Raw genomic sequence first — 26871 nt, 5'->3', positions numbered from 1 at the left:
CTGGCAGGATCTGCTCTGCTTCACGCGCAGAGCGTATGGCCATGTCGGCAGGTGGGCAGAGCTCTATGTAACGTGTGTGAGGACTCAGTAACATATAGGCATGCTTTTCACAGAGCGCTTGTGCTCCCAGATTGGCTTCAGGTTTGAAACCCTAAGCTTCAGGTATGTGTTTCTGCTAATAATAGGGCTCTCCTCCCCAAGCCTACAAGAGACGAGAGAGCTAGCAAGGGAATGGTTTCCAGCATGGGAGAATCCCAGAGAGAGGGCAAGACTGCAGCCTGGACCAACCAATCCACGGAGAATACTGCTCACCCACCTGCATGCTCTGCCATGTTCCTCCTGACACCCCCAGGGATCTCCTGCCCACCCCCAATATACCACCCCAGGGACACATGGGACCCCACAAAGACACACAGGCACTGGTGTGGAGAGCCCGCTGCACGAGATGAAGACACAGATTCGCTCCTTATAGGGAAGGTTTAGAAGTGCCTGGCTAAAATCCAACCCAATTATACAACGATTCTTGGCTGAGAATAAGAATAAGCTAATGGCTGGAGCTCTATAGAATCTCAAGATTTTTCGATGCAAATCCTACCACCAAACAGCTGTGAAAATAAACCAACGTTCCTTGATGGGCTTCCTCCAAGTGCGGGACCACCCCAAACCCTGCTGTCTTGGGCCACTGTTTATCGCAAACACTGCAGTCTAATCCAGAGGACGGACCTCAAGGGGAACTTTCTGTTGACGCTCCTTCCACAGCATGGAGACGGGAGACAGGCACGCTCAGAGGTGACAGCAAATGCCATCTTCAACTTTCTAGGCCAGTGATTTAAGCGCAGGAACAGGGGTGGGAATTTAGTGGATATTCACTTGGAAGGTGTGCGAAGTCTCTTAATCACAGAACTCCCATCTCCCAAACAGAAATAACAAACCCCAAGCAAAGGTCAACACATCTTTTTTATGTACAAATGGGTCACTGGTACAGAGGGAGTTGCTTTTTATAAATATCTGCAGCAAATCCCCTAAAAAAGATGTAATAAAAACTCTGTCTCAGCACAAAGGGCCTATCCTTCCCCAAAAGTGTTAAATTCCCGAGAGCCTGTGCTTAGCCAAACACTTGTGGGGCCTCCTGGGAAGAACAGCAGCGCTTTGGGACCAAGGCGAGAGCCTTCCCATCTCCCTGGAGAGCAGAGGTGACTTGAAGGTCATCTGTTGCCCAGGACTCGGGAGTGATTAAACTGTTTCTTCCCAAGACTTGCGGTCTTCTTTGTCAAGCTGCTGATTAAGCGGTCTCTGTTTCCTGGCAGTGACCCAGAGGGAGGGAGGAGAGGAACCTACAATCGCGTGAGGAAGTAAAAAACTCTGGGTATTTTGATAAAAAAACACTTGGCAATCACTGTAACCCTGTAAAGCCGATGTATCGAATTCACCAGAGGGAAAATCATACGTTAGCATTCTGGAATCTATAAATGCAAGCATTTCTTTAGGAAGATCATTACTTAGCACCAGTGTCTCTCTCTCTCTCTCTCTCTCATAATTTTTCCTTTTCCTCTGAACCCTTGGCTGTGATCAGCGCCATCGGACCACAGCTCAGCAGTACTTTTAATCAGTAACACAGCTGGGCTCGAAGGGGAGTGCGGTCACACGCCACAGAACAAACAGCGCGCTCACACCAAACGGCAAGGCTCCTGGGGGCATCCTGGCTGGGGATTCGCAAGCGGACCCCCGGCCTCTTTCTGGGGCTGCTCTTTGGCACTCCAGGCTCAGGGGCTTTACTCAAAGCGACGTAGGTGGTTGTACAGCGACTGGACGTAGGTGAAGACGCACATGGGGTCCGGCTTGCGGCCCATCACCATCATGTCCTCCACTTCGATGAGGCGCTCACAGTTGGCCAGATTCCTGAAACACACAAGCCCCGTCAGAACGGCGGTCCCAGCCATCAGCCAGCCCCACAGCCGCGACAGGGCCAGGATCTCCATCCTGGGAACAGAGCTCAGCCTCTCAGCCTGCAGTCAGAGATTCCCAAAGACCCACCAGCGGGGAATTCAGATAACCCTGGCAGAACCCTTGGAATCACTGACTCCAATGCAGTGTTTCCCAAACTCCCAGATTTGTGAGCCACCTATACAATTCATAGTTTCCTTTAAATACACTTTATTTAATTTGGGTTTTTTTTTAAGAGACCAGGGCTTGCTCTATTGCCCAGGCATAAGTACAGTGGCACGATCTTAACTCACTGCAGCCTTGATCTCCTGGGCCCAAGTGATCCTCACGCCTTGTGTTCCCAAGTAGCTGTGATTCCAGGCACACACTACCATGCCCAGCTAGTTTGGGTTTTTTTTTTTTTTTTTTTTTTTTTGAGACACAGGTTTGCTCTTGTTGCCCAGGCTGTAGTGCAGTGGCACAATCTTGGCTCACTGCAACCTCTGCCTCCCGGGTTTGAGTGATTCTCCTGCCTCAGCCTCCCAAGTAGCTGGGATTACAGGTGTCCGCCACCACGCCTGGCTAATTTTGTTTTGTATTTTTAGTAGAGACAAGGTTTCACCATGTTGGCCAGGCTGGTCTTGAACTCGTGATCTCAGGTGATCCACCTGCCTCGGCCTCCCAAAGTGCTGGGATTACAGGCGTGAGCTACCACGCCCGGCCCAGCTAGTTTTTTAAAAATAGTTTTGTAGAGATGGGGTGTCACTATGTTACCCAGACTGGTCTTGAATGCCTGCCTCAAGCGATCTTCCCACCTCAGCCTCCTCAGTAGCTGGGATTACAGGCACAGGCGACCCACAGTACCTGGCATATTGTATTTAAATTTGAAGTGAAACTATATTTAAGTTTTTTTTTTTTTAAAGTAGGCTGGATATGGTGGCTCACACCTGTAATCCCAGCACTTTAAGAGGTCAAGGCGGGCAGGTCACCTGAGGTCAGGAGTTCGAGACTAGCCTAACCAATATGGTGAAACTCCATCTCTACTAAAAATACAAAAATTAGCCGGATGTGGTGGCGGGTGCCTGTAGTCCCAGGAGGCTGAGACAGGAAAATTGCGTGGACCCAAGAGGTGAAGGTATCGCACCATTGCACTGCAGCCTGGGCGATGGAGTGAAACTCTGTCTCAAAAAAAAAAAAAAAAAAAAAAGTAAATATCAACAGTATATGTAACGCTGAGTTATTAAAATAAATGTAAAACTAATAAAGCAAAAAATAAATTTACCAAACATTTACCTCCTAAAAGTGCTTTTAGACTTTTTTTTTCTTTTTTACTGTGACCCATAGTAAGGAAGATATTTTCATCATGATTCACCACATGCTTACATGTATGTGGAAATAAAGTTTCACAGAAATACTTCTTTACCACTACCTGTATTTTCTCAGTGATATTTCATGTTTATTCTCTCCCCTGCCCCTCCCCAACCCTACCTCTTTAAAATGCTGGTCATGGCCAGGCGTGGTGGCTCATGCCTGTAATCCCAGCACGTTGGGAGGCCGAGGCGGGCAGATCACCTGAGGTGAGGAGTTCGAGACCAGCCTGGCCAATATGGTGAAACCCCATCTCTATTAAAAATACAAAAATTAGCTGGGCATGGTGGCAGGCACCTGTAATCCCAGTTACTCGGGAGGCTGAGGCAGGAGAATCGCTTGAACCCAGGAGGCGGAGGTTGCAGTGAGCCAAGATTGCCTCATTGCACTCCAGCCTGGGAGACAAGAGCGAGTGAGACTTCATCTCAAAAAAAAAAAAAAAAAAAAAATGCTGGTCATGAAGCACTAAATTGATTTTACGGTCTACTAATGAGTCATATCTGGCAGTTTAAAAGATTGCTTATCACGCCGGTAATCCCAGCACTTTGGGAGACCGAGGAGGGTGGATCACAAGGTCAAGAGATTGAGGCCATCTGGCCAACATAGTGAAACCCTGTCTCTACTAAAAATGCAAAAAATTAGCCAGGTGTGGTGGCGGGCACCTACGGTCCCAGCTACTCAGGAGGCTGAGGTAGGAGAATCGCTTGAACCTGGGAGGCGGAGGTTGCAGTGAGCCAAGATCACACCATTGCACTCCAGCCTGGGAGACAGAACGATGCTCCGTCTCAAAAAAAAAAAAAAAAAAAAGATTGCTTAAAATAATTGCCCCCCCACCCCCAGTCCCCCAGGGCCCTCTGCCTCCTGCCCTGGGAAATACTGGTTTAACTTCTGGCTCACTGGTTTAGACTCGTGTGTACACATGGCCTTTCACTGGGGCTCAGAGGGAGGCTGAAGGCCTCGTGGACATGGGAGGAGGAGCATCAACAGTCAAGACACATCGCCCTGCGCATCTCAGCACTGAGTCCTGAAATAACAACAGCCAGCCTCTGGAATGCCCAGCCCTGCGGCCCCTGCCTCCTCTGACTCTGCTCACAGCAGGCCTGGGGCGCCTGGGCACCAGATGGAGCCGGCCTGACATTATTAGGCAGAACCAAAAAGGCAAAAACGATTGCACTTGGCCCGATGGTCAGTGCCCTTCTTTCAGCAGCTGTGTGTACTTTTGTAGTTCAGGGGGTCCCCAGTCTTTTGTGTGTTTTTTTTCCACCAATAAGCGCATGGCTGTCAGGGTTCAAATCCCAGCTCCATCTCTTCCGAGCTATTTATCTGTGGGCAATACACTTCATTTATCCAGGCCTCAGTTTCTCCATCTGTGAATTATATCCACCTTGAAAGAGTGGTATGAAAATTATAAACCCATGCCAATCAGGTGGCACAGCAAAGGACATGTCAAAAGAGCTAATAAACGCTAAAGATCAGGCAGGGCAAAGTGGCTCATGCCTGTCATCCCAGCACTTTGGAAGACCGAGGCAGGAGGATCACTTGAGCCCAGGAGTTTGAGACCAGCCTGGACAACACAGCAAAACCCTGTCTCTATAAAAAATTTTAAAAATTAGCCAGGCATGGTGGTGTGCACCTGTAGTCCCAGCTACTCGAGACTGAGGTGAGAGGATCGCTGGAGGCCAGGAGGTGGAGGCTGCAGTGAGCCCATATGGCACCACTGCACTCCAGCCTGGGTGACAGAGCCAGACCCTGTCTCAAGAAAACCCAAACCAAAACAAACAAAAAAGTCAGAGATTATTCTTCTTGCCATGTTGAGGATCATGCCTCGCTTTAAGAAGCAGGGTGAATCACAGAGAAGAGGCCTGAATGTGAAATTGAAATAGTTGAGTTCAAACCCTGACTCCTCCAATTGCTTCACCGTTCTGTGCCCACTTCCTTAGGAGAAAATCGGAATACTGACCGGGCACGGTGGCTCACGCCTGTCATCCCAGCACTTTGGGAGGCCGAGGTGGGTGGATCACCTGAGGCCAGGAGTTCCAAACCAGCCTAACCAACACGACGAAACCCTGTCTCTACTAAAAATACAAAATTAGCCAGGTGTGGTGGTGCACGCCTGAAATCCCAGCTACTTGGGAGACTGAGGCTGGAGAAACACTTGAACTCAGGAGGTGGAGGTTTCAGTGAGCCGAGATCGTGCTACTGCACTCCAGCCTGGTGACAGAGCCAGACTCCGTCTCAAGAAAAAAAAAGAAAAGAAAAAAAGAAAATCAGAATAGCACCTCTGCGGTCCCTCCCAGTGGGCCTGTTGTGAGGCTGTGATTCCACAATGTGTCTTTATGCATCTTGTTCCCCAGAGAGCCCAGCCAGAGGGGAGACCCCAGTGAGTGAGACTCCTCTGACCCATCCCAGTTTGGCACGACGCACTCAGCACTTTCTACCAGGACTCACGCGGCTGTGTGCTCCAGAGACAAAGACTGTAACATTACCCGCAGACCCTGCTCTGCTGTGCTGGCTGGACGCCAGGCCTCCCATCAGAAACCAAATGTCAAGGCGAAATGGAGACATCTGTCCTGGATCCCCTCCCCACCTCCTGCTTGGGGTTGTAGCGGGTGGCCTGTAAGTGAATCCAACAGGCTTTGTGGGGTGATGAGTGGGTTTGGCCCAACGAGCGGGCACCCTTTCTCCCTGGGACAGGCCAGGGCAGGGCTCGATGTCAGGGAAGTCAGCCCTCTGATATGAGCAGGCATGTAAAAGTGCTTTGTCGACGATTAAGGATTGAAAATCTGAGTTCAGGCCGGGCGCGGTGGCTCACACCTGTAATCCCACCATTTTAAGAGGCTGAGGTGGGCAGATCATTTGAGGTCAGGAGTTGGAGACCAGCCTGGTCAACATGGTAAAACCTTGTCTCTACTAAAAATACAAAAATTAGCTGGGCGTGGTGGCACGTGCCTGTAATCCCAGCTACTTGGGAGGCTGAGGCAGGAGAATCACTTGAACCCGGGAGGCAGAGATTGCACTGAGCCAAGATCATGCCACTGCACTCCAGCCTGGGTGACAGAGCAAGACTCCATCTCAAGAAAAGAAAAAAGAAAAGAAAAGAAAAGAAAAGAAAAGAAAAAAGAAAAGATCTGAGTTCAGAGAGGCTGGGAACTTGACTTCACCTTCCTGAGCCATCATTTCACATCTGGTGCCCTCCTTTCCACCTGCCACACAGCTGGGGCACCTCCACTCCCACACCTGCTACTTGGAGGATCCCAGGTGTGTAGGAACAGGCTCTGCACATGCCCAGGTTATCAGCACTGACAGGGGTGGCCTCAGTGGTGCCACATGTGAAGCAGGGACAGCATGAGGACTCTAGGACCTCCGCCCATCTAAACACCCCTGTCAGAAGCACCAATCACCTCTACAAAGGCCCTGCCTCAGCTTGTTCATCTCAGGGTCCAGGGAAAGGGGACCCAGTTTCCTCCAAGGACAGCTCAGAACCCTCTGCAGATGCTCTGACCACGAGAAAGTTCTTCTGACATTTCTTATGCTATTTGTGCCTGTGTGTACTTTCTACCTACTGACCCCACAAGGCTATTTATTCTCAGTCTAATTTTTTCCTCCATGAAAGAACTCTTCATATGCCAGAAGAAAACCGTCCTTCCATGTCTCTTTCTCTGAACTAAATAGCTCTGGTTCCTTAACTGTACCCACAGAGGATACCTAGGACCCACCACTCTGAACCAGGTCTTGCTGCTCTCTAACCCACTTCACAGGAGGCCTCAGAATTGCTGAGGTGTTGTCCACCCCCCGCAGAAGACAGCAAGCTGACCCCCTCTTCATTCTAGAGGCTGCATTTACCCTTTGATAATGACCCCTGGCCCCTGTCCTGGTGGCAAGTCTTCAAGTCCAGGGTGACAGTCAGGATGGGAGCGGATGCCATGCCCTGTGTCATCCTCCACTGTCCAGATCACTGGCTTCCCCAGCAGGCAACCAGGGCACTGGGCCATGATCCATCTGTTCCCCACTGTTGTTATTTCTAAGTTGAGAACATAAGAGTGTAGGGGTTCCTAGGGGAGCAGGGAGGGGTCACAATATGCAGCACGCAACCACCATCTCCTGGCTTCCTCTTTTCTTCTCCACCTGCCACCTTTGCTCTTCACCCACTTCTTTTCCTGGGGAGCTCCAAATTCCCCCTCCCATAGGCAGAGAGCATTCTCTGTCTTTGAGGCACAGTTCACACCAGACCCTCAAGAGCACCTGCCTTCCACGGATCACCTGAGGTCACGAGTTCGTGACCAGCCTGGGCAACATGGCAAAACCCAGTCTCCACTAAAAATACAAAAATTAGCTGGGCGCAGTGGCTCATGCCTATAATCCCAGCACTTTGGGAGGCTAAGGTGGGTGGATCACCTGAGGTCAGGAGTTTGAGACCAGCCTGACCAACATGGTGAAACTCCGTCTCTACTAGAAATAAAAAAAAATTAGCCGGGCCTGTAATCCCAGCTACTTGGGAGGCTGAGGCAGGAGGATCACTTGAGTTTGGGAGTCTGAGGCCACAGTGAGCTGTGATTGTACCACTGTATTCCAGCCTGGGAGACAAAGGGTGACCCTGTGTCAATCAATCAATCAAACAAAGTTCAAAGGAGAAAGTACAAATCACTTTAAATGCCATTCCATAGCAAGCACCAGAGTTAACATGGGCTGACTACATTTTTTTTTTTTTTTAAATGAAGTCTCACTCTGTTGCCCAGGCTGGAGTGCAGTGGCACCATCTGGGTTCACTGCAATCTCTGCCTTCTGGGCTCAAGCGATCCTCCCAATTCAGCCTCCCAAGTAGCTGGGACCAGAGGTGCGCACCACCACACCCAGCTATTTTTTTTTTTTGTATTTTCTATAAAGGTGAGGTCTTGCCACGTTGCCCAAGCTGGTCTCAAACTCCTAAGCTCGAGGAATCCACCCACCTTGGCCTCCCAAAGTGCTGGGACTGGAACACAGGCATGCGCCGCTGTGCCCGGCCAATCCCGACTACCATTTTCAAAGAGGCTTTGCTTGCGCCTCACATCAGTGGAGTGAGGAAAAGGCTGAAAAGGTTTTCTCCTACTCCTGTCTATTGTGAGCTTCAGCTACCACAAGGGCTGGCCTGTAAGGGAGCTGGAGGAGGGGTTTGCGGGTTATTTTTATTTTTTTAAGCCTGCTCTAAATGCAGACCGGGATGCCAGGACTGGGACTACTACCTCCTATCTGGTTTTAGACAGAAACACATGGGCACTACAAATAGCCTGGAAGCCCCTTCTGCTCCAGCGTAACCCGTAACCCGAGAGCAGGACACATTCCCCGCAGGGCAAGCGGGAAGCCTGGGGCTGCACGTCCTGCGCTCGGCCTCTGCAGAGGTGGAGAGGACGGGTGCAGAAGGGTCAGGCGCCCGCCCGACTCAGCCCCTTCCATAAAAGGGGCTGGTCCTCCCTCGTTCCAGACCCTGAACACCTGTCAGGCAAGGGAAGCTCGCTGTGCTGTCAACACCGCATCACTCACACAGATTAGGCCACCGGGAATCTCTGGGACCATAAATTGTCAGGTGGGGGTTGGGGGAGGGCAGCACACACCACTTTTACTCCAAAGGTCCCTGGTGCATCCTCGTGCCTTTAAGGCACTTGCTCGTGGAAATGTTTCATTCCTCATGCAAGGTGAACCCGTGGTTTGGGGACCTGTGTCCTCCTTTCCCTTCCAGAAGTTGTCTTTGTCAGACCCCAGGCTCGTTTCACCCCACCCTACCTGCCCCCAGGCTGCCCTGTGGTCCTGCTGCCTGCACGACCCTGGGTGGCTTTCAGCAGCACGCGTGTCTGCTCAGCCTTTGCCGCAAACCTCAGGAATATCGCAAAACTGACAGCCTTTGCCGCAATCATCAGGGATATCGGTGAGGACACTGACAGCCAGTATCCTCAGACAGGTGTCCCTGCACTTTCTCGCCAGCTCTTCTAACCAGCCTATTGTCTAAGAAAGGAGGTGATCAAAGCTGTTGTCCTCCCCAGAGGCCCCAGGCAGGCGAGCCAGTCTTCCCAGCCCTCTCCCCCTAGTACCTGGGAGATAATCTTATGGATGAGTCATGAGGGGAGGCCTCTTCCCAGGCTCTGAGCAAATTGCCCCCCGCCCCCGCACGGCAGGCCTGTGGTGGACGCCCCTCCCCACCCCCTCGAGTCAGCAGAAAAGCAATAACTCATCTCAGCGGCTTCATCAGACCCATCCTCCCTGCCCCCTCCACAGTCGGAGCAGGCTCAGGCCACCGGGAGGCGGAGGCGGGGCCCATGGTTTTACCCTGCTGTGTGCTCCAGGAAGGCAGGAGGCAAAACCTGGACCAGCCTCCGCCGCTGCCTCCCCCTCACCCCACCGAGCTGGGAATAGAAGAAACATCTGGTGGAAGTCTAGAGGCTCCCTGAACTCAAACGTCGTGCTGGGGAAGCACAGCCTGGAATCCCTCTGGCTCTGGCTGCCAAGGGGAGCTGTGTTCCCTGTAGGCTGGGGCACGGGGCCACCACCCCATGGCCTGGGGCGTCCCTCTCTCTGCTATAGCCTAGTCTGGTCCAGGGCGGAGGGTGACCAAGGTGACCAGGGCATAAGCAGACACCACTGGACTTAGACAACAAAGAACCCTGCAAGACAGTGTGACCTCGCCACTGGGGTGGGTGGTGGGGTGACCTCGCCGCTGGGGTGGGTGCTGGGGTGACCTCGCCGCTGGGGTGGGTGGTGGGGTGGCCTCGCCGCTGGGGTGGGTGCTGGGGTGACCTCGCCGCTGGGGTGGGTGGTGGGGTGACCTCGCCGCTGGGGTGGGTGCTGGGGTGACCTCGCCGCTGGGGTGGGTGCTGGGGTATCCACCCCGATACCGCAACCCTGTGTCCTCTGACAGTCTGATTGACAGTTACCACGTCTGGGCTTCGGCAGCTGGACCCCATCTTCAGGAGCTGCGCGCTGCCTGCACCACCCATTCCCCTTGGCTCCCCATCACCATCGTCTGGATCCAGTTGCACAACACGCGCGTCCAGGGCTGTTTCTGCAATTAGGATGACAGCTAACCCCAAGCAGCCAAGACAGAAAGGCTTTTAAAGTATACAAGGAGTTCTTGTGACCCCAGGGGGCTGAGTCCAAGCGCGTCATCCAAGGCAACATAACCGGGCTGATACCGATATTCCAAAAACTCAGGCTGAGGAGCTCAGAGCCAGTGTCGATTCAGCCGTCACAGTGAGAGCTGCTGCCCCAGAGAGGGGCGGCTGTCTCAGGTCAAAGCAAGACTCACAATGTACAAGACCCGTGGGCTCTGGTTCCTTCCCTGGCCAGGCCCAGGGTCCGGGGTGGTGGGCTGGGGCCGGGGCCAGGTGGTTGGTGGTTGGGCTGGGAAAGGAGTGAGGAAGGCAAGTGAGGCCTGGGGTGAGTCTCCTTCAACCCAACAAGCCCGTGAAGACTACTTTTTTTTTTTTTTGAGACGGAGTCTCGCTCTGTCACCCAGGCTGGAGTGCAGTGGCCGGATCTCAGCTCACTGCAAGCTCCGCCTCCCAGGTTTACGCCATTCTCCTGCCTCAGCCTCCCGAGCAGCTGGGACTACAGGCGCCCGCCGCCTCGCCCGGCTAGTTTTTTATATTTTTTTTTGTAGAGATGGGGTTTCACCATGTTAGCCAGGATGGTCTTGATCTTGTGACCTCGTGATCCTCCGGTCTCGGCCTCCCAAAGTGCTGGGATTACAGGCTTGAGCCACCGCGCCCGGCCTTTTTGTTTTGTTTTGTTTTGTTTTTTTTTCAGAGACGGAGTCTCACTCTGCCACCCAGGCTGGAGTGCAGTGGCGCAATCTCGGCTCACTGCAACCTCCACCTCTTGGGTTCTAGCAATTCTCCTGCCTCAGCCTCCTGAGTAGCTGAGACACCACGCGCCTGCCACCATGCCTGGCTGATTTTTTGTATTTTAGTAGAGACAGGGTTTCACCGTGTTGGCCAGGCTGGTCTCGAACTCCTGAGCTCAGGCGATCCACCCACCGCAGCCTCCCAAAGTGCTAGGATTACAGGCGTGAGCCACTGCGCCTGGTCAAGGACCACTCTTAAATGTGGGCACTGAGGACTCAGACCAGAAACAAATATAGTCAGTTGCAGACCAGCGTCAGAGGCTGACTACACAAGGCACAAAGGCAGGGAAAGAGTAACAAGCTCGCCCTCCAGAAGACTCGGCTTTGGCGACGGCCTTACTTCTCTGCGTTTCAGAGAGCTTAGCATCCGGCAGCCCCGAACACCACTCATCTGTGCCCTGCTCCCTGCCCTGGGGGCCAGGAAGAACCACAGAGACGGCTCCTGGCCCTCTGTCTTCAGATAGGGTTCAGTCACCAAGAGGCCCTGGCGTGAGGCAGGAGGGGAGTGAGGTTGGGATATTTATCCACAGCTGCCTCCCTGCCAGGTCTCAGGGAGCTGACTGCAACCATTTGCCCAAAGCGCAGCTCTTATCAGACAATCCTCCCGACCCAGGCCACGGGCTGGTACCCGCTGCACTGCTGTTATCCTGAGGCTGCTGCATGGAGCCTGGCCCACAACCTCATTCCTGCCCACGCCTTTGTAAAGAGTCCCTTTGTTAAACTCTCCTCGCCTAGTTTTTGACTGTGCCCCCGTCCCTTGCTGGAGCCCTGGCAGACAGACCTGACTTTGCCAACTCTCCTGAGGCCCTCGGCCGAAAACCAAATCCCAAACTGGCTTTCCAGGTGCCTCCTGACCCCAGAGCCAATCCCAAGTCTTCACCCTAGGGGTGGGACCTAAGGAGCTAGGCATTTTCACAGTAAATGCTAGAACACCATTTAGGGAAGGAAAATCTTATTGGAAGCAAACATCTCCTTGTAAGTGGCCCAGATTGCATCCAGTTTCTTGCTAACTGGCAGCTGTGGCTCATGCAAGCAACGGCATCTCTCCATCAGTCCAGAGAGGACAGATTTAGAGCTCTGGGGGACCCTGTCCCGCTGCGCTTCATGCCTGCTCTGTGGCTGGTCTCCCAGAGTGCGCCTCAGAAGCTGGGCACTCAGCAAAGAGGGCAGGTCCCCAGGAACAGAGTCGCCTCCACCACTGAGCGCTGCCTGACTCTGAGAAAATCCCTCTCCAGGTCTCAGTCTTCCCATCTGCACAAGAGGTACACAGACCACATGGCCCCAGAGTCCTTCAGCTTTGCAGACAGCGGCCCCACATCCCACTTGCCCCCATGCCCCACTAGGGAAGAAGTTGGGCTCAGGGACTGGGCTGGGACTCACTCAGCCATGGTGAAGGCCAGCTCAAAGTTCTTCTGCCGCTGCGTGGGGCTCAGGGAGTTGTAGTCGAAGGCGTCGGGGAAGAAGGAGTGTACCAGGGCGCAGAAGGCCATGCCGTCGCTCCAGCTGGAGGAGAAGTTCTGCAGGTCCACGTGCTGCAACAGGGTGAGTGGGGTCAGTGCAGGGGCCTAGACACCGGATTCCTGGAGTTTCTCAGCACACGCCATGGGCAGCTAGGCACCCACTCGGAAGGCATAATTACCGTGGTTCCTACCCCTTAACCCCAACCTCAGCAGGTTCCTGCCCAGGCGGGAGAACAAGGACAGTGGCAATGCTCGGTCAGGTCTTTGGCTGGGGGTCCCAGCAGCCGGAGGGGAGCCAGGGCTCACCTGGTAGCCCAGCGTCTTGCTGCGGCACCACTCGAGCAGGATCTGCTTGATGCTGCTGGCACTGGCCACACCGAAGCTCTGCGACCGCTTCAGCCTGGCCCGGGTCTCGCCTTTCCCCCTGCGGAGAGATGGCAGGCCTGCTGCGGGTGCCCTCCAGCTGCCATCTCCCCGTGCGGGTCTGGGGCAGGGAAGGTCATCCCTGCACCACCAGAGAGGATGCCCCCACCTGCTGTGCTCACCCAGGGGAGATGCTGGCAGCACACAGGCTCAGCTGTGCCCATGTCCACGGCACGGCCCCATATACCAGCGACACAGCCTCCTTTGATGGTATGTGGCAGGACCATCCACACCCCTACAGCCCTCCAGGTCCCGTTTATTCCCCACCCAGGAAGCCGGGGTCACTTGGGAATCCTGAGACAGAAGACCTTGGCCCACATGGCCCTAGGCCCCTGCCTTCTGCCTGGAACACCCTTCCCGGTTCCTTCCTCCCACCCCTCCTTCTGAGCCCCCCTCTTAATGGGGGGGCCTCCTTCCCTGATGGCTCTTTCCTCGCCAGGAGGGATGATTTCCTCTTCTGGGCCTCAAGGACAGTCCCTAATGGCCTAGACCAGGTTGTTTGGGGCGAGTGGGGACAAGTCCTGGGTCGGTCTCCCTCACTAGAGTCGAGCAGGGACTGGCTGTTATCTTCATTATCCCACAAGGCCTGGGCCACACGCTGCACACAGCAGACATCAATACCATGCTTGGGCCACACCCTGCACACAGCAGGCATCAATACCAGGCTTGGGCCACACCCTGCACACAGCAGGCATCAATACCATGCTTGGATCACACTCTGCACACAGCAGGCATCAATACCATGCACTGACACGAGGACTGGCTGAACATGCAAAGGTGGGCTGGAGCCCGAGAATCTCTCAAGACCCGAGGTCTCTCAAGACCTAGTAGCGGGTTGGAGGCCGCTTGGCCCCGTGGCATCACCTTCAGTCCTCAGGCAAGACCAACCCCACGCTGGGCCTCCCAGCTCTGGCCAGGAATCCCAGTCGCCACCCAGTCCCCGGTCATGCCCAGAAACTAAAGAACCCACAACCCATGGGGAATGTGGGTGTGAGGGCAGCCTGGGGGCACCAGTGACAGGACAGGGGACCTCAGGAATGGAGGAGGAGAGAGGGGCTCTCACCAGGCCTTCCTGGCTCCCTGCCTCATAGCCGTCTTCCCCCAACAACTGGGGCCCCCTGTCCCCCCAACCTGCCCTGTGGTCCAGCCCTAACTTTGTGCCTTGCCCAAGAGATCTTGTCTTGGGCAACAGCGCCCTGGGGAACAGGGCAGGGCTGAAACTTGCTCTGTTGCACCCACTCCACCCGGTCTGGGTCTGGGCACAGTGTGGGGGCCCGGCCTATCTGTGAGTGAGCATCCGTACTTGCCCGCCGCTGTTTCCTGCTCCCACTTCTCAAATAATGCCTTCCGGGCCTGCGCCCCCGAGGTGCGGGGCAGCGTCTGCGACCTCACCAGCTCCCTGCGACGCTCCCCCTGCCGATGGACCTGAGTTGTGGCTGGCGGCTGCGGGGACACGGGCGACTGGGGTGGTGTCACCAGCGGTGGGCTGAGGAGAGAATCGCCGAGTTGGGACCTGGGCCCAGCAGGCATCACTAGCTCACCAGGCCCCTGGGTCTCCATCGCACTGAGTGTGGACAAGGCAGCCTGCACCGTGATCGGTGCTCAGAGAGGAGGCCCCCTTGCTCTGGTCCCCAGCTGGTTTAGCAGGTTTTCTGAACTGTGCTGCCTGGAGGGCCTGGTCAATAGGCCCAACTCAGGAGAGACACTGGGCCCCCGATCTGGACATAAACACCCCTTTGCAGGTGTCAGTGCCTGAAGAGGACAAGGAGACCCCCTCCACAGGCAGGAGGTGTGCTCAGAACCAGCCCTGGAGGGACCAGGCCTCTGGCCTCCACCACCATGAGAAAAGACCACCTTTGTTTTCTCCAGAACAGTTTGCCAGAAAGTCACAGTTCTCCTTTTATTATTAAAGAAAAAAAAAAAAAAAGCCAAGCCTGCTACCCTACCCCCACCCCCAATCACAGTCCCGCTGGCTGGGGCGGGAGGTCTGCCCTACAGGGAAGGCCCCGCTCACCTGCCCCTGCCCGCAGCCCGTGGGCAGGAAGTTCCAGGCTCCGAGGGACCCCCGCTGGCTGGGATAGAAGAAGACAAAGCTCCTGTCCTCCCCCCTCCTGCCTCCTCCAATCTTTTTTTTTTTTTTTTTTTTTTTGAGACAGAGTCTTACTCTGTTGCCTAGGCTGGAGTGTAGTGGCACTATCTCGGCTCACTGCAACCTCCACTTCCGGGTTCAAGTGATTCTCCTGCCTCAACCTCGCAAGTAGCTGGGATTACAGGCACCCACCACCATGCCCGGCTAATTTTTGTATTTTTAGTGGAGACGGGGTTTCACCATGTTGGCCAGGCTGGTCTTGAACTCTTGACCTCAGGTGATCTGCCCGCCTCGGCCTCCCAAAGTGCTGGAATTATAGGCATGAGCCACCGCGCGCAACCCCTCCTCCAATCTTTTGACTGACTTGAAGGGTCCACAAAGAAACCAGCCTGTGGCCATATTTTTCCAAATGAAGCTCTCCACCGAGGCCCACTGCCTCACTCCCCCTGCTCAGACCTTACCCTCAACCCTGCCGCCCAGTGCTCCAGAGATCCAGCCCTGAGCCTTCCGTGGAGACGCCAACCCCAGGGCCGACCCTGGGCAGCCTGCGTCCAAAGCAGAGAAGACACCTGGGCGCAGCGACCCCACAGGAACACGGGCCCTGACGCACCTGTTGCTGTGTTTGCTTGCTGTCACTGCCCCGTAGCCAGAGCTCGACACAGACCGCGCGAAGGAGGAATTATTCTCTGCGGAACAGAGAGAGGGAGAGAAGTAACAAACCCTGGCCCCAGGGAGGGCGCGCCACAGCCTCCCGTCCTCTGATCCGGCTCTGCCTCGTTTACCCGGCATCACTGCAAGGATGAGCTAACCCTCTGGGCTAAGCCGGCCCTGCCCCAGCCGACAGTGGAGGAGAAAGGAGGATGGGCACACGCAGCAACGACATCAAAGAGGTCTTTCAGCTGTCCTACTCGAGAGCACAGAGCCCAGGGCCCGTGCCGTGTATCCAGCGAACACTGCTCCCAAACCCTCCCTATAGAGGCCCACACAGCTTCCCCCAGGACATACCATGGAGGCCTGGTCACAGGCCCAAGTCAGGCCTGGGGCCTTGAGGGAGGGAGGGAGGGAGGGAGGGGATGGTGCCCAACGTGCAGGGCAAGAGGCCACCTTCCAACTGTGGCCTCCATCTGTAATAAATGCCATGGTCGCCCCACCAGGGGATAACGCTATTTCACAGCCTCTCTGGGCAGGAGCCCAGGAGGATGGGCTAAAGGAAGGGACAGACATGGCAGGCAGAGGCAGGGCTGGGCTTGGCTCCTCGTTTTCCAAGTCACCCACCGACTCCCCCTCCCTAGCCCCGGTCTTCCCTCTCCCATCCCAAGGGGAGGTCTGCCCCAAGACCACGCTCTCCTGCTCATACCACCAGGACTGGGAGTCCAGGGCGTGGTGGCCTCGCTGGGGCTTGGGTTGAGGCCCCCCAGGGTGGCAGCAGACGTAGGTGACAGAGCCGCTGCTGAAGTCTCCCCAGAGAACCTGTCAGAGACTCGGGTGACGGCTGTGACTGGCTGGTGGGGCAGCCGCAAGGAGAGGCTCACAGGGCGAGGCCTGGGGGGATCTGGTGCCGAGAAGGTTTGGGCAACCTCAGGGGATCCGTCGCCTGGACCTGTAACATGTGACCAGTATGGGTGGGTGGTCAGCCGTGGCAGCCATAGAGTTCTGAGACCTCCCAGAAAGGCTCTAGCCTCCCTGGACCCTCCTCCCACCTCCTACAGGAAGGCCTCCCTGACTGCTCCAGCCTCCCTGGACCCTCCTCCCACCTCCTACAGGAAGGCCTCCCTGACTGCTCCAGCCTCCCTGGACCCTCCTCCCACCTCCTACAGGAAGGCCTCCCTGACTGCTCCAGCCTCCCTGGACCCTCCTCCCACCTCCTACAGGAAGGCCTCCCTGACTGCTCCAGCCTCCCTGGACCCTCCTCCCACCTCCTGTAGGAAGGCCTCCCTGACTGCTCCAGCCTCCCTGGATCCTCCTCCCACCTCCTGTAGGAAGGCCTCCCTGACTGCTCCAGCCTCCCTGACCTCCCGTTCCAGGGATATCTTACTGCTCCAACCAGAGTTGATTTTTCCCAGCTTCCCCTCATGGCCGGCTTAATAAATACTAGTTGGCTCATCAGCCCACTCTCTACCCTATTCTACCCTATTCAGTGCTTAGAAACGTTCCTCAGCCTCTACTTGCTTTCCTGGAGAAACGGGAGCGCTCGCTACCTCCTGAGATCTCCCAACTTCCCTCTGTGTTTTACAAGTTCTACTGAATGACATTGCTCTCCTGGCAGCCTCTCTCCCCGCTGGGGTTCAGGATAGAGTCCGCCCCAACTCAGGCCAAGGGCTGGCCTGGCACAGAAGATACCTGACCAGGGCCTTACTTAACCCCCAAACCTACCCAGCCACCCCTCCTCTGCCCACAGCCCTACCCCTACCTGCCCCCGGCTGGTGCCCATTTTCCATGATGCACGTGCTTGAGGTCTTTCTCATCTCCGACTCACTGGCCTCGTCATGATCCAAACTCTACAGAGATACAAACATCACCGAGACCCCATCAGCTAGGGCCAGCTGCCCACCCCCGGACTGCCCCTGTTCTGGCAAAACACCAATTATGTTGAGAGAAAACAGTCCCCAGGAAGCCAATGATGGGCCAAGCCACACAGCAAAAGCTGGGATGCTCCCACTCTAACTGCGGAGCCCCTGAGACCCTGGGAGGGAAACGTCTGCACTGGGCTCCTCCCAGAGTCCCAGAAAGCTGAGGACAGAAGTCAAGATTCAGGGTTCCAATGACGTTAGGCCGCCTCACCCTTTCCCCCAGGCTGGCCCAGACAGTGGGGTTAGGAGTGCCTGGCCCCCCGCCCCTCTCAGCTGGGCCAGGCCAGCCTGGCTGCCCATGCAGGGGCAGCAGGAACCAGTGGCACCAGGTCCTTCTGGGCCAACAATGTGCCACAGAGCCCCGATCACGCTGAGGCCTTTGCCTGGGAGGCAGGGACACAAGATTCACCCGGCTGTGCAGCGTGCAAAGCCCTGACCAGCTCCGTGCGACTCATCCATCCCAGCTGGGCGGTAGTAGTGGGTGGGGCAGGTAGAGGCAGACAAGACAGCCTAGGCCAAGAGCCACTGGGGAGCCTGGGATCCAGGCTGTGCTGCCACCCACCCATGTGACCTGGGCCACATCAGTTCCCCTTGGGGTCTCAGTTTCCCTGTTTGAGAAATGGGAGCAGGCTAGGCAAGTGCCATGTGGCATCTACCAAACATCCAGCCCTTTTTCTGGGCACACTGCTTAGAGCAACTGTCCTAGGTAGGTGCTGCCAGAGCCATTTGACAGATGGGACCTGAGGACTCCGAGAGGGCATGTGCCCTGCCCAAACTGATACAGCAAAAAACAGCTGGGACGTGTGGCCAGGAGAAAAGTCCTCAACCTTGGTCCTGCCCTCCTCCCGGTGAGGGCGTGTGAAGGGCTGAGAGTGTCTGTGGGGCTGGTGGGGGCTCCACCACGAGCCCAGGATGAGCGGCTTGAGAGGTCGGCTGTGCCTCTCCCAGATGCCTCCTGGTTTACAGGTTCCCAGGCAATAATGATGCATCCCTGGACCCAGATGGCTCAGCTTCCTTTGCAACCCGTGCGGGAGGTGCCACCCTGCGAAGGGGAATCAGTCTGGTAGGGGAGCCAGGCTGGTGAACAGGGGGCCGTGCCAGGATAAGGATGCCTCACACAGGCTTCATCCAACGAAGTGGGGCAAGAAGGGCTTCTCAGAGGCAGGGGTGCCTGAGCTACATCCAGAGTGAGCCCAGTGGATAAGCAAGGGAGGGCATGGCCAGCAGAGCGATTAGTGTCTGCTTTTGCAGAGGGACATCAAAAGCACAGGTATCCTGATCACACCTGTCCAGGACTCAGGCAGATGGAGAAGGGCCACGCCGCCCAAGCTGCCTGCCCTGGGTACTCGGCGCCTTAGACAAGAAAGAGCCCAAGGTCCTCAGCTCTGTGTTTCAGGAACACCCTTCAGGAGATGCCAGAGAGTGGAGACCAGATGGCAAGACACTTCACTAGTCCTGGGCAGGAACCCGGGGAAGGGAGGTGGGGCACTGGGAGGGCCACAGGCAAGAAGGAGACTCGGAGCTTTGGGGGAAAAGGGATCCGGCCGGGAGACTGGGTGGACGTGGGAGAGGAACGGTGCCAAGCCTCTCCCAAGTCCAGGCGTGGTGGGTCAGGGCAGGTTTAGGGGGTAAATGAGGGTTTCAGTTGGGACATGTTTAGTGCCTGGGGCACCTGGAGCATCAGCGAGCTGAGGAGGTAGCTGGATTTCTGAATCTGGAGTTTAAGAGAAAAGAAGGATGAGCATGGAAAAACAGGAGTCAGGGCATCCATTGGGCTCCTGGAAGCCCAGCAGAGGACGAGCAGCTTGGGGTCCCTGGGATGAGGCCCCACATTTCAGGAAGCAAAAGAGCAGTCTGCAGGGGATGAGGAGCAGCCAGACAGGTAGGAGGAGCCCCTGAAGAATGGTGAGAAAACCGAGGCCAGGAAAGAAGGCAATCAAGAAGCCAACCACGGGGCCGGGCACGGTGGCTCACGCCTGTAATCTCAGCACTTTGGGAGGCTGAGGCGGGTGGATCACCTGAGGACACGAGTTCAAGACCAGCCTGACCAACGTGGTGAAACCCCATCTCTATTAAAAATACAAAAATCAGCTGAGCATGGTGGTGGGTGCCTGTAGTCCCAGCTACTAGGGAGGCTGAAGCACAAGAATCGCTTAAACCCAGGAGATGGAGGTTGCAGTGAGCCAAGATTGCACCACTGCACTCCAGCCTGGGCAACAGAGGGAGACTGGCTCAAAAAAAAAAAAAAAAAAAAAGAAGCCAGGTGCGTCCAAAGGCAGCCTGGGGTCGAGGAAAAGGTGAAGAGGAAATCCAACCAGGCATTCACTGGGTTCAGCAAAAGAAGAGGTCATGGGTGATCAGAAGCATGGGGTGGGGGACAGGGGGGCAGAGGACAGGAGATGGCCTAGGGGAGAGGTCCCAGAGAAATGAAGACAGCACAGTAACTTTAGGCCTGAGCGGAGCCGGGGGAAGGGGTCTGAGGGGTTTTTCTAGAAGGAAGAGGCAAGACCACGTTTATAGGCTGAGAAAGGTGAGGGGACCATCTGCAGGGTGGGGTCACTGGGGATCTCAGAGCAGAGAGGACCCAGAGCCTGGGAAGAGCCAGCCTTGGAGAGGAAGTGACCCCTCAGCTCTTGATTCAAGAGTGGGAGGAGGAGAGCCCAGGCCCGTTCTCAGGAACACAAGAAAAGCACGGGGCGTTGTCCAGCATGCAGAGCAGAATGGGTGCCTGTAGAGCCACGCTGTGGCCGTGGGGACCATGTCGGCAGCGGGAGGAGAACCAGCCGGTCCAACTGGAACCCCGGCCCCCAAGGTCACCAGGCTCTGGGGTCTCCATGCCCCCCCACCCACCCTGCTCTCGTCTGACAGGTTCCACAGGTCCAGGCAGGGCCCTGGGGAGGAAAGACTGAGGGTGAAACTATTTTCCCAGGAAATATGTATCTCTATGGGGGTGGGGGGGTCCTCCACAGATGCCTGTCCCTGCACGTTGCAGCCCCCTCAACAACCCCCATGATGCCCCAGGGGACCAGGCGCTATACCAGACCGGGAAGTAATTTCTCTGCTGGTTGGATCCCTGCTAAAGGTTCTCCGGCAAAGGGAGGAGGGAAAGGGGCTCGGCTAATGCAGGCTGGGGTGTGGGGCTGAGCCCAGACTCCCAAGCTCCCCTGCCCTGAAGCATTCCTCACCTGGGGAAAGGGCTCTGCCCGTGCCTTAGGTCAAGGGGCAAGGGGCTATTCTGAGACCACCCTCCACCCCTTCATCACACAGACGGGGAAAGCAAGCCAAGGCGAGGCGGGTGTGGAGGGGAGCCCCTAAACCCACACCATGGCTAAAGGTAGTGGCAGAGCCAAAGTATAGGACTCAGGTCTCCTAACCCAATCCAGGGCTCTGTTCACAAAGCGCTCTGGCCTTCTACGGGCCAGAGAGGACAACTCAGGGCAAACTTGTCTTCTAGGACCCAGGTCAGTATGAGCCCTGGCCCCTCGGGATCGGTCTTAGCCAATGAGGGTGAGGAAAAGTCAGGGGACCGGGGTCACCCCCCCCCGGGGGACCTTCACAGAACTCAGAGTTCTTCAACCAAAGGGCTGGGCTGGAACGAGCTGTTCCCGCAGAGCCCCCAGTGGGCTACTGCTGTCCTTTGGTGGGGACAGTCTGCCGCGGCCCTGTGGAAGGAAACCAGGGAGGGGCCTCCGTACGCTGGGCCCGGGGCAGAAATCTGGGACGGGGCAGAAATCGCTAGAGAGCCCTGAGGCTGGGGACAAGTCCTGTTGAGCTGGCCTGGTACCTTCCCCAAGATTCCCCACCTCGGCTTTGTTTTGAGAAGGGGGAGGTCCCCCATGAGGGAGCCCAGGCCTGGGAGACTTATGGGAAAGGCGGAAGGGTGATGAGCTAAGTCTGATTTCAGGGACCTTCTTATTGGAAAAGCTTTTAGACATTTTTGTGGGGGAAGGAAGACTATTTCAGAACTTCTGGGGGCTGCCTGACCTGCACGGGCCCATCCATGGGGACGAGGCCCACGCAGGACCAGAGCCCCATCCTGAGACAATTCACACTGCTGACCCGGCCCTCCTCCACTCACGCCACCGTTTGAAAGGACTTGATTCAAACTTCTCCCTAAAGCATTTAACTCTCTTATCACACAGTGTGTCTGGGAAAGGAAGGCAGATAAGGCGAGCCTGGTTTCTTTCATGGTCGGGCCTCTGACATGGGACTCCTGGCAGCTGTTCCTGGGGCCTCCGCTGCCTCGGGCACGGGGACCCAGTGGCTCCAGCTCAGCTGAGGATGACATTTCCAGGCCACAACTCTGGTCCAACCTGCTGGGGCCTGGGCCTGGCCTCAGGCTGCCACCATCCACCCCAGGCCCCAAGCTGACTCCCGGCTCCCTGCTCCCAGCCAGACAGGATTACTTGATCAAGCCTTCCTACACTGAGTTCAGGGCACATTTATGTGCTGGAGACAATTTACCTCCAATCCTTCAGTCCCCAGTTTGAAAGCAACTGAGTCTCTAAAGGTCATCATTTGTTACAGAGGAACGGCATGACTCCAGCCTCTGCAATGCCAGGTAGTGCAGCCATCCCTGGCTCATGTGGATGGGATGAGACTGCCCCACCCAGACCCCCACTACACAGACACCAAGTCTGAGAGGTCAGACACCCAGCAGCCTGGCGTGCGGCTGTGACTCTCTGTCCGTGGTCCACACTCCAGTCTCACCCTGAGCCCTGGCTCCGTATGTGTGACCAACCTCTCGATCACGTAGTGTTGGTCACAGCACACGAGGTAGAGCATGTGCATGGCTCCACGCAGTCCCTCCTCTCAATGCCGGACACTGGCCTGGAGGCTGTGACAATGCTTCCGAGATGGAAGACAGCAAGCGAGATGGGGATTGGTGCTTCTGGGGTCAGCCCGGCGGCACCTGCCTCAGGCCCTGGGAGCCAGGGCTCAAGAGGTGCAGAGCCTCTAACCCAACTGGCGACTGTAGCCATGCTCCACCCACAGTGCTCAGCTACCCTTGCTGCTCACGCCCCTGGGTGCCTGGGTCTCCATCCTCACTCCCCAACAGGCTGATGCGTCCTCGCTGACTCAGCCTCTTCTTGCAGGAGGGCTCCCTCTCCGGTTTGCTAAGAGTGGGCTCTCGGGTCCTCCTCACTCCCTGGCAGTTCCCTGGTCTGGTGTTTATTTCCTTCAGACTCTTTGCCTCTGCCCAGAGAGCTCCCTAATCTCCAGGCTTGCTCGCTCTCTGGGGCACCAGATCCATGAATCCACCTGCTCTGGGACAGCTTCACCTGGAGTTCCCATAGTCCCCTCACGTTCAGCATGACCTGGGTGGAACCCAGCATGTCTGCCCAGATCAGTGAGCCAGCAGTCCCCCAAGTCAGGGCTCCCCTCTGAGACTACCCCATCTGCTCACTCCCCCTCCGAAATCCTGTCCAAGGCAGCCGCACTACACACCACGGCCACGGCCCAGCTCAGACCCTTCCTTTCTCCTCGGACGATCACAATTAAGTTACCCATCTCCAGCCACCCTCCACCTTCCATCCACCCCTAAGAAGGCTTGCCAGACACAAAGAAGACTCTCGTCCCGAGCTTCACCCTCCAACCCCTGACCAAGAGGACTAGCTTGGTGCTAGTGAACAATGGCTAATCTCCATTGACAAAAATCACAACTAGAGAGAATCCCCTCTCTCTGTATGTGTGTGGTGTGTGTATGCACATACACACACACACATCTACATGTATATGTGACTCTGACATTATTATTTTTTTAAATTTGGACAGCTGCTCCTATGAGCAGACAAACAGCAAATGCATGTTCAAATAAAACCTCAAAAACAACCGATGACACAGTTGATGAGGCACGTGTGAGCTCACACTGGTGATTTTAGACCGTGGTCATGTAGAGTGTCATGTTCATAAGACAGACTTAAGTGTATCCACATTTCCAGACACTTCACATGGAGCACTGGGACGCTCCTGGGTTCTGTCACCAGGGCATGTTTAAGAACTTCTTACAGGCTGGACAAAGCCCAGCTCCTCTGCCCAGCACACTAGGAGCATTTGCCACTGTCCACTCCACTCGCATACCTCGAGGCTGCACGCTCACCAGTGAGTACTTTCAGCCTTTCTGAGGCTTTGTGCATAGCCCCCACCCCATCCCCATCTGCACCAGCAGCAGCAAGCTCCAGGCCCCCAGCACAAAGCCTTGCTGGGATACCCACTGAGAAGGGACTAACTGCTGTGTTTGGAGCAAAACATCTCTGGCTGCCCAAACTTGGTATAGGACCATCTCCCAGCCTAGACGGGACCTCCAGGGGGAAGACCCAAACTGATGCCCTCCTCCAGGCCCCCTGAGGTCCAGCCCAGCCCACAGCAGGAAATCTGAGTGCCCCACAGATTGCACCAAGGAGAGAGCAGGTGCAGGCTACACAGCCCCAGATCCTGGGAACCCAATCCCAGAGCGCATGTCTGATCAGGATGGAAAATCTCACCCAAGGGCCACTGCACACACCATGGAAACATTCTAACCGCTCTGGGTGGCCCATGCGCAAGGTAGTGACTGGTCCACGTCGGCCTCCGCCCCATCCCCACGTGGTGTGGGCCTCTGGCTAGTCACTGACCCCAGAAATCTAGCACCGCTCAAGGCTAGTTTCCACCTCTCTGCCTTACGGTAATGGATGTGCCCCCTGCGATGCACAGTTCCCAAACACCGCTGCAGATCGCGTCCCCCTCGGCTCCCCCCCCCCCACCCATCCAGGGGCCTGAGTTCTCAATCTGGGTTAATCAATAACCGGAGCCGTCAGGCCTCAGTGAAGCGGCAACGCAGGGGAGCGGGAGCGTGAATGGACGGTGGCGGGCAGGCAGGGGTGTTGACCATTCCAACACGCCCCGCGTGGCCCCAGGCAGTGCCGAACAGTCAGGGGCCGGACTTCGGCGCCCAAGCCGTTGGTGTCATGGGACAGAGAAGAGAGGGAGATAGGACTCTGAGCAAACAGAGTCTGGCTCTAAAAAAGGGAAGGGGACCAAGACAGGTGCAGCTGACAGGCTAAGCCGTCCTCCCCCCGCCCTCTCCAACTCCGGAGGGCCGGCAGGAACCCATCACCTAGTCCGAGCGGCCGGTAAAGGACCCAACCCCGCAGACGCGGACGGACGCAGGCAGTCGGGGCGAAGGGACGGCACCCGGCTCGGAGCCCCACTCTCTGGCGCCAGAGCACGCGCTCCCCCGGGCTCACCTGGCCGCGGCCGGACAGCGAGAAGGTGGCGTGGCTGGCGAAGCGTGCGCTGCCCAGGCGGGGCGCGCGGTCGGGAACCCCGGGCGCGGGCGGGGGGCTGGGCGTGCAGGGAGTGCCGGGCGCCGGGGACATCCCGCTGGCCAAGCCCAGCGCATCCACCTGGCGCGTCAGGCGCTCGAGCTGCGCCTGCAGCCGCTGGTTGTCCCGCTGCAGGTCGGCCACCGTGCGCGCCAGGGGGCCGGCCAGGCGCACCGCCTCTGCCACCCGCCGCTCCACGCCGCGCTGCAGCCCCTGCATGTCCTCGTGCAGCGCGCGCACCGCTCCCTCCAGCGCCGCCTCGTAGCGGCCCAGCGCCTCGCGCACAGTGCGCGCCTCCTGGGCGTCGGGGGCCGGCTCCATGGCCCAGAGGAGCGCGCGGGTCGAGAACGGGCCGGGCGGGGAGAGGATCAGCCTGATGGCTGCGACTGGCCGTCCGCTGCTGGCTTCGCCCGAGGGGCGGCCGGGGAGGCGGGCGCGGGGCGGGGCCTCGGGGGCGGGGCCGGGGCTGACTCGGGGACACCCCCAACCCTGGAGACCCGGAGGACGGTGCGGAGGGAGAGCTCGCCCAGCCTCTCCTCTCCCCGGCTCCTGACTGAGCCCTGTGACCCCGCAGGAGCGACGTGCGGCCTGCGAGAGGGGCGGCGGGCCCACCCGAAGAAGGCTCTGGTCCCCCGTGGACCGGGGAGAGCACACCCGGGCTGACGCGTTCGCTCGTAACTGTCACCCGCAACGCCCAGGTTCTGCCGGGGGCCGAGATTCCCGCTGCTGGGGACACCTACAGCTTCCAGAGCTGCCGCCCTCCCCCGCGGGGCCCTCCCTACGCAGCGGGGAAGGCTCTGGCAGGCACACGCTCACCTGTGGGAACTTCGCCTGGAATTTCTTGCACCTGTTCTAAGACCTCAGGGAGGAGACAGGTGGTGAGGTCCCCCCCTAACTCTGCAACTATGCGCTCTCCCCTCCTAGTCCTACTCTGTATAGCAAGATCTTCGTGCCCTTCCCACTAGTGGTCGGTAGAGGCTCCCGCCCCACCAAGGGACCTCCGTTAGGAGATCCTGGAGAGGCTAAGGGCAGACAGGGAAAGAAGGGTGTGCTACAGCTGAATCTCCAAATCCTGGAATGGGCGGCTTTGCAACTAATCGCCCCCTAATCGCCCCCTCCCCCAGTGAGAGTCTCAGTCACTGGCCTCTACCCTTAGGCCAGGGTCCTACCCCAATTCCTCCTCAATACTCTTCATGGCTGAACCCAGATAGTTCCCCCTTCCAAATGCACACCCCCAACCATCACCAGAAATGGAAGAAGGGAAACAGGTGTTGCTTTAGGACGATGGGATGATGGGCAAAGCTAACTCTAAGTTTTCACTGTACCATAAAGCTGATTTAAAATAAAAATGGGAACATATCCTCCTTTGTGCAAAAAACCCTTCCTAGTTGGCCTTCTTTTTCCCAAGCCTGGCCTGCCTGAAAGAGGCCTAGAGGCTGGGCAGGCACAGCCAGCTGACCTGCAGGAAGGAGAAGTCTGAAAGGCTTGTTCATATCGTGTTCAGCTCCCAAGGATGTTTGGAGCCCACAGACCCTCCTGGACTGGCCATCATTGCCCCAAAGGAACTGGAGCAGCCTGACAGATGCTAAATGCTGGTTCCCTCCCTCCCCCGCCTCCAGCCCCAAGGGGACAGGAAGGAACGCTGGGTTACCTAATCCAAGGAGCCTCCCAGCAATTATTTCAAGAAAAAGTCAAATGCCAAAAGGCATGCATGCTGCATGTATGTGTGAGCGTGTGTGCGCGTGCATGCTGCATGTATGTGTGAGCGTGTGTGTGTGTGCATGCTGCATGTATGTGTGAGCATGTGTGTGCGTTCTAAGTAGACATCTGGACGGGGTAAGCCAAACTGCTCCCCGAATGCTTT

At 56.7% G+C, this 26871-nt stretch overlaps 1 protein-coding gene across 1 annotated transcript; it reads right to left on the bottom strand.

Moving 5' to 3' along the window:
- Nucleotides 1-938: 938 nt before the first annotated feature.
- On the bottom strand, nt 939-25413 carry SMTNL2 (smoothelin like 2). Its single transcript, XM_008009925.3, has 8 exons — nt 24930-25413; nt 17544-17631; nt 16491-16733; nt 15744-15819; nt 14348-14530; nt 12928-13045; nt 12542-12693; nt 939-1899 (listed from the first exon to the last, which is right to left on the bottom strand). Exons 1-8 carry the CDS (start codon nt 25326-25328, stop codon nt 1773-1775), a joined length of 1386 nt encoding a protein of 461 aa, XP_008008116.3. The 5' UTR covers nt 25329-25413; the 3' UTR covers nt 939-1772.
- Nucleotides 25414-26871: the final 1458 nt, after the last annotated feature.

This window comes from Chlorocebus sabaeus, chromosome 16 (assembly GCF_047675955.1).
Source record: "Chlorocebus sabaeus isolate Y175 chromosome 16, mChlSab1.0.hap1, whole genome shotgun sequence".
Classification (NCBI taxonomy): Eukaryota; Metazoa; Chordata; class Mammalia; order Primates; family Cercopithecidae; genus Chlorocebus; species Chlorocebus sabaeus.
Note: the sequence above shows the minus strand (reverse complement) of the source record. Positions and strands in the feature narration are given on the sequence as shown.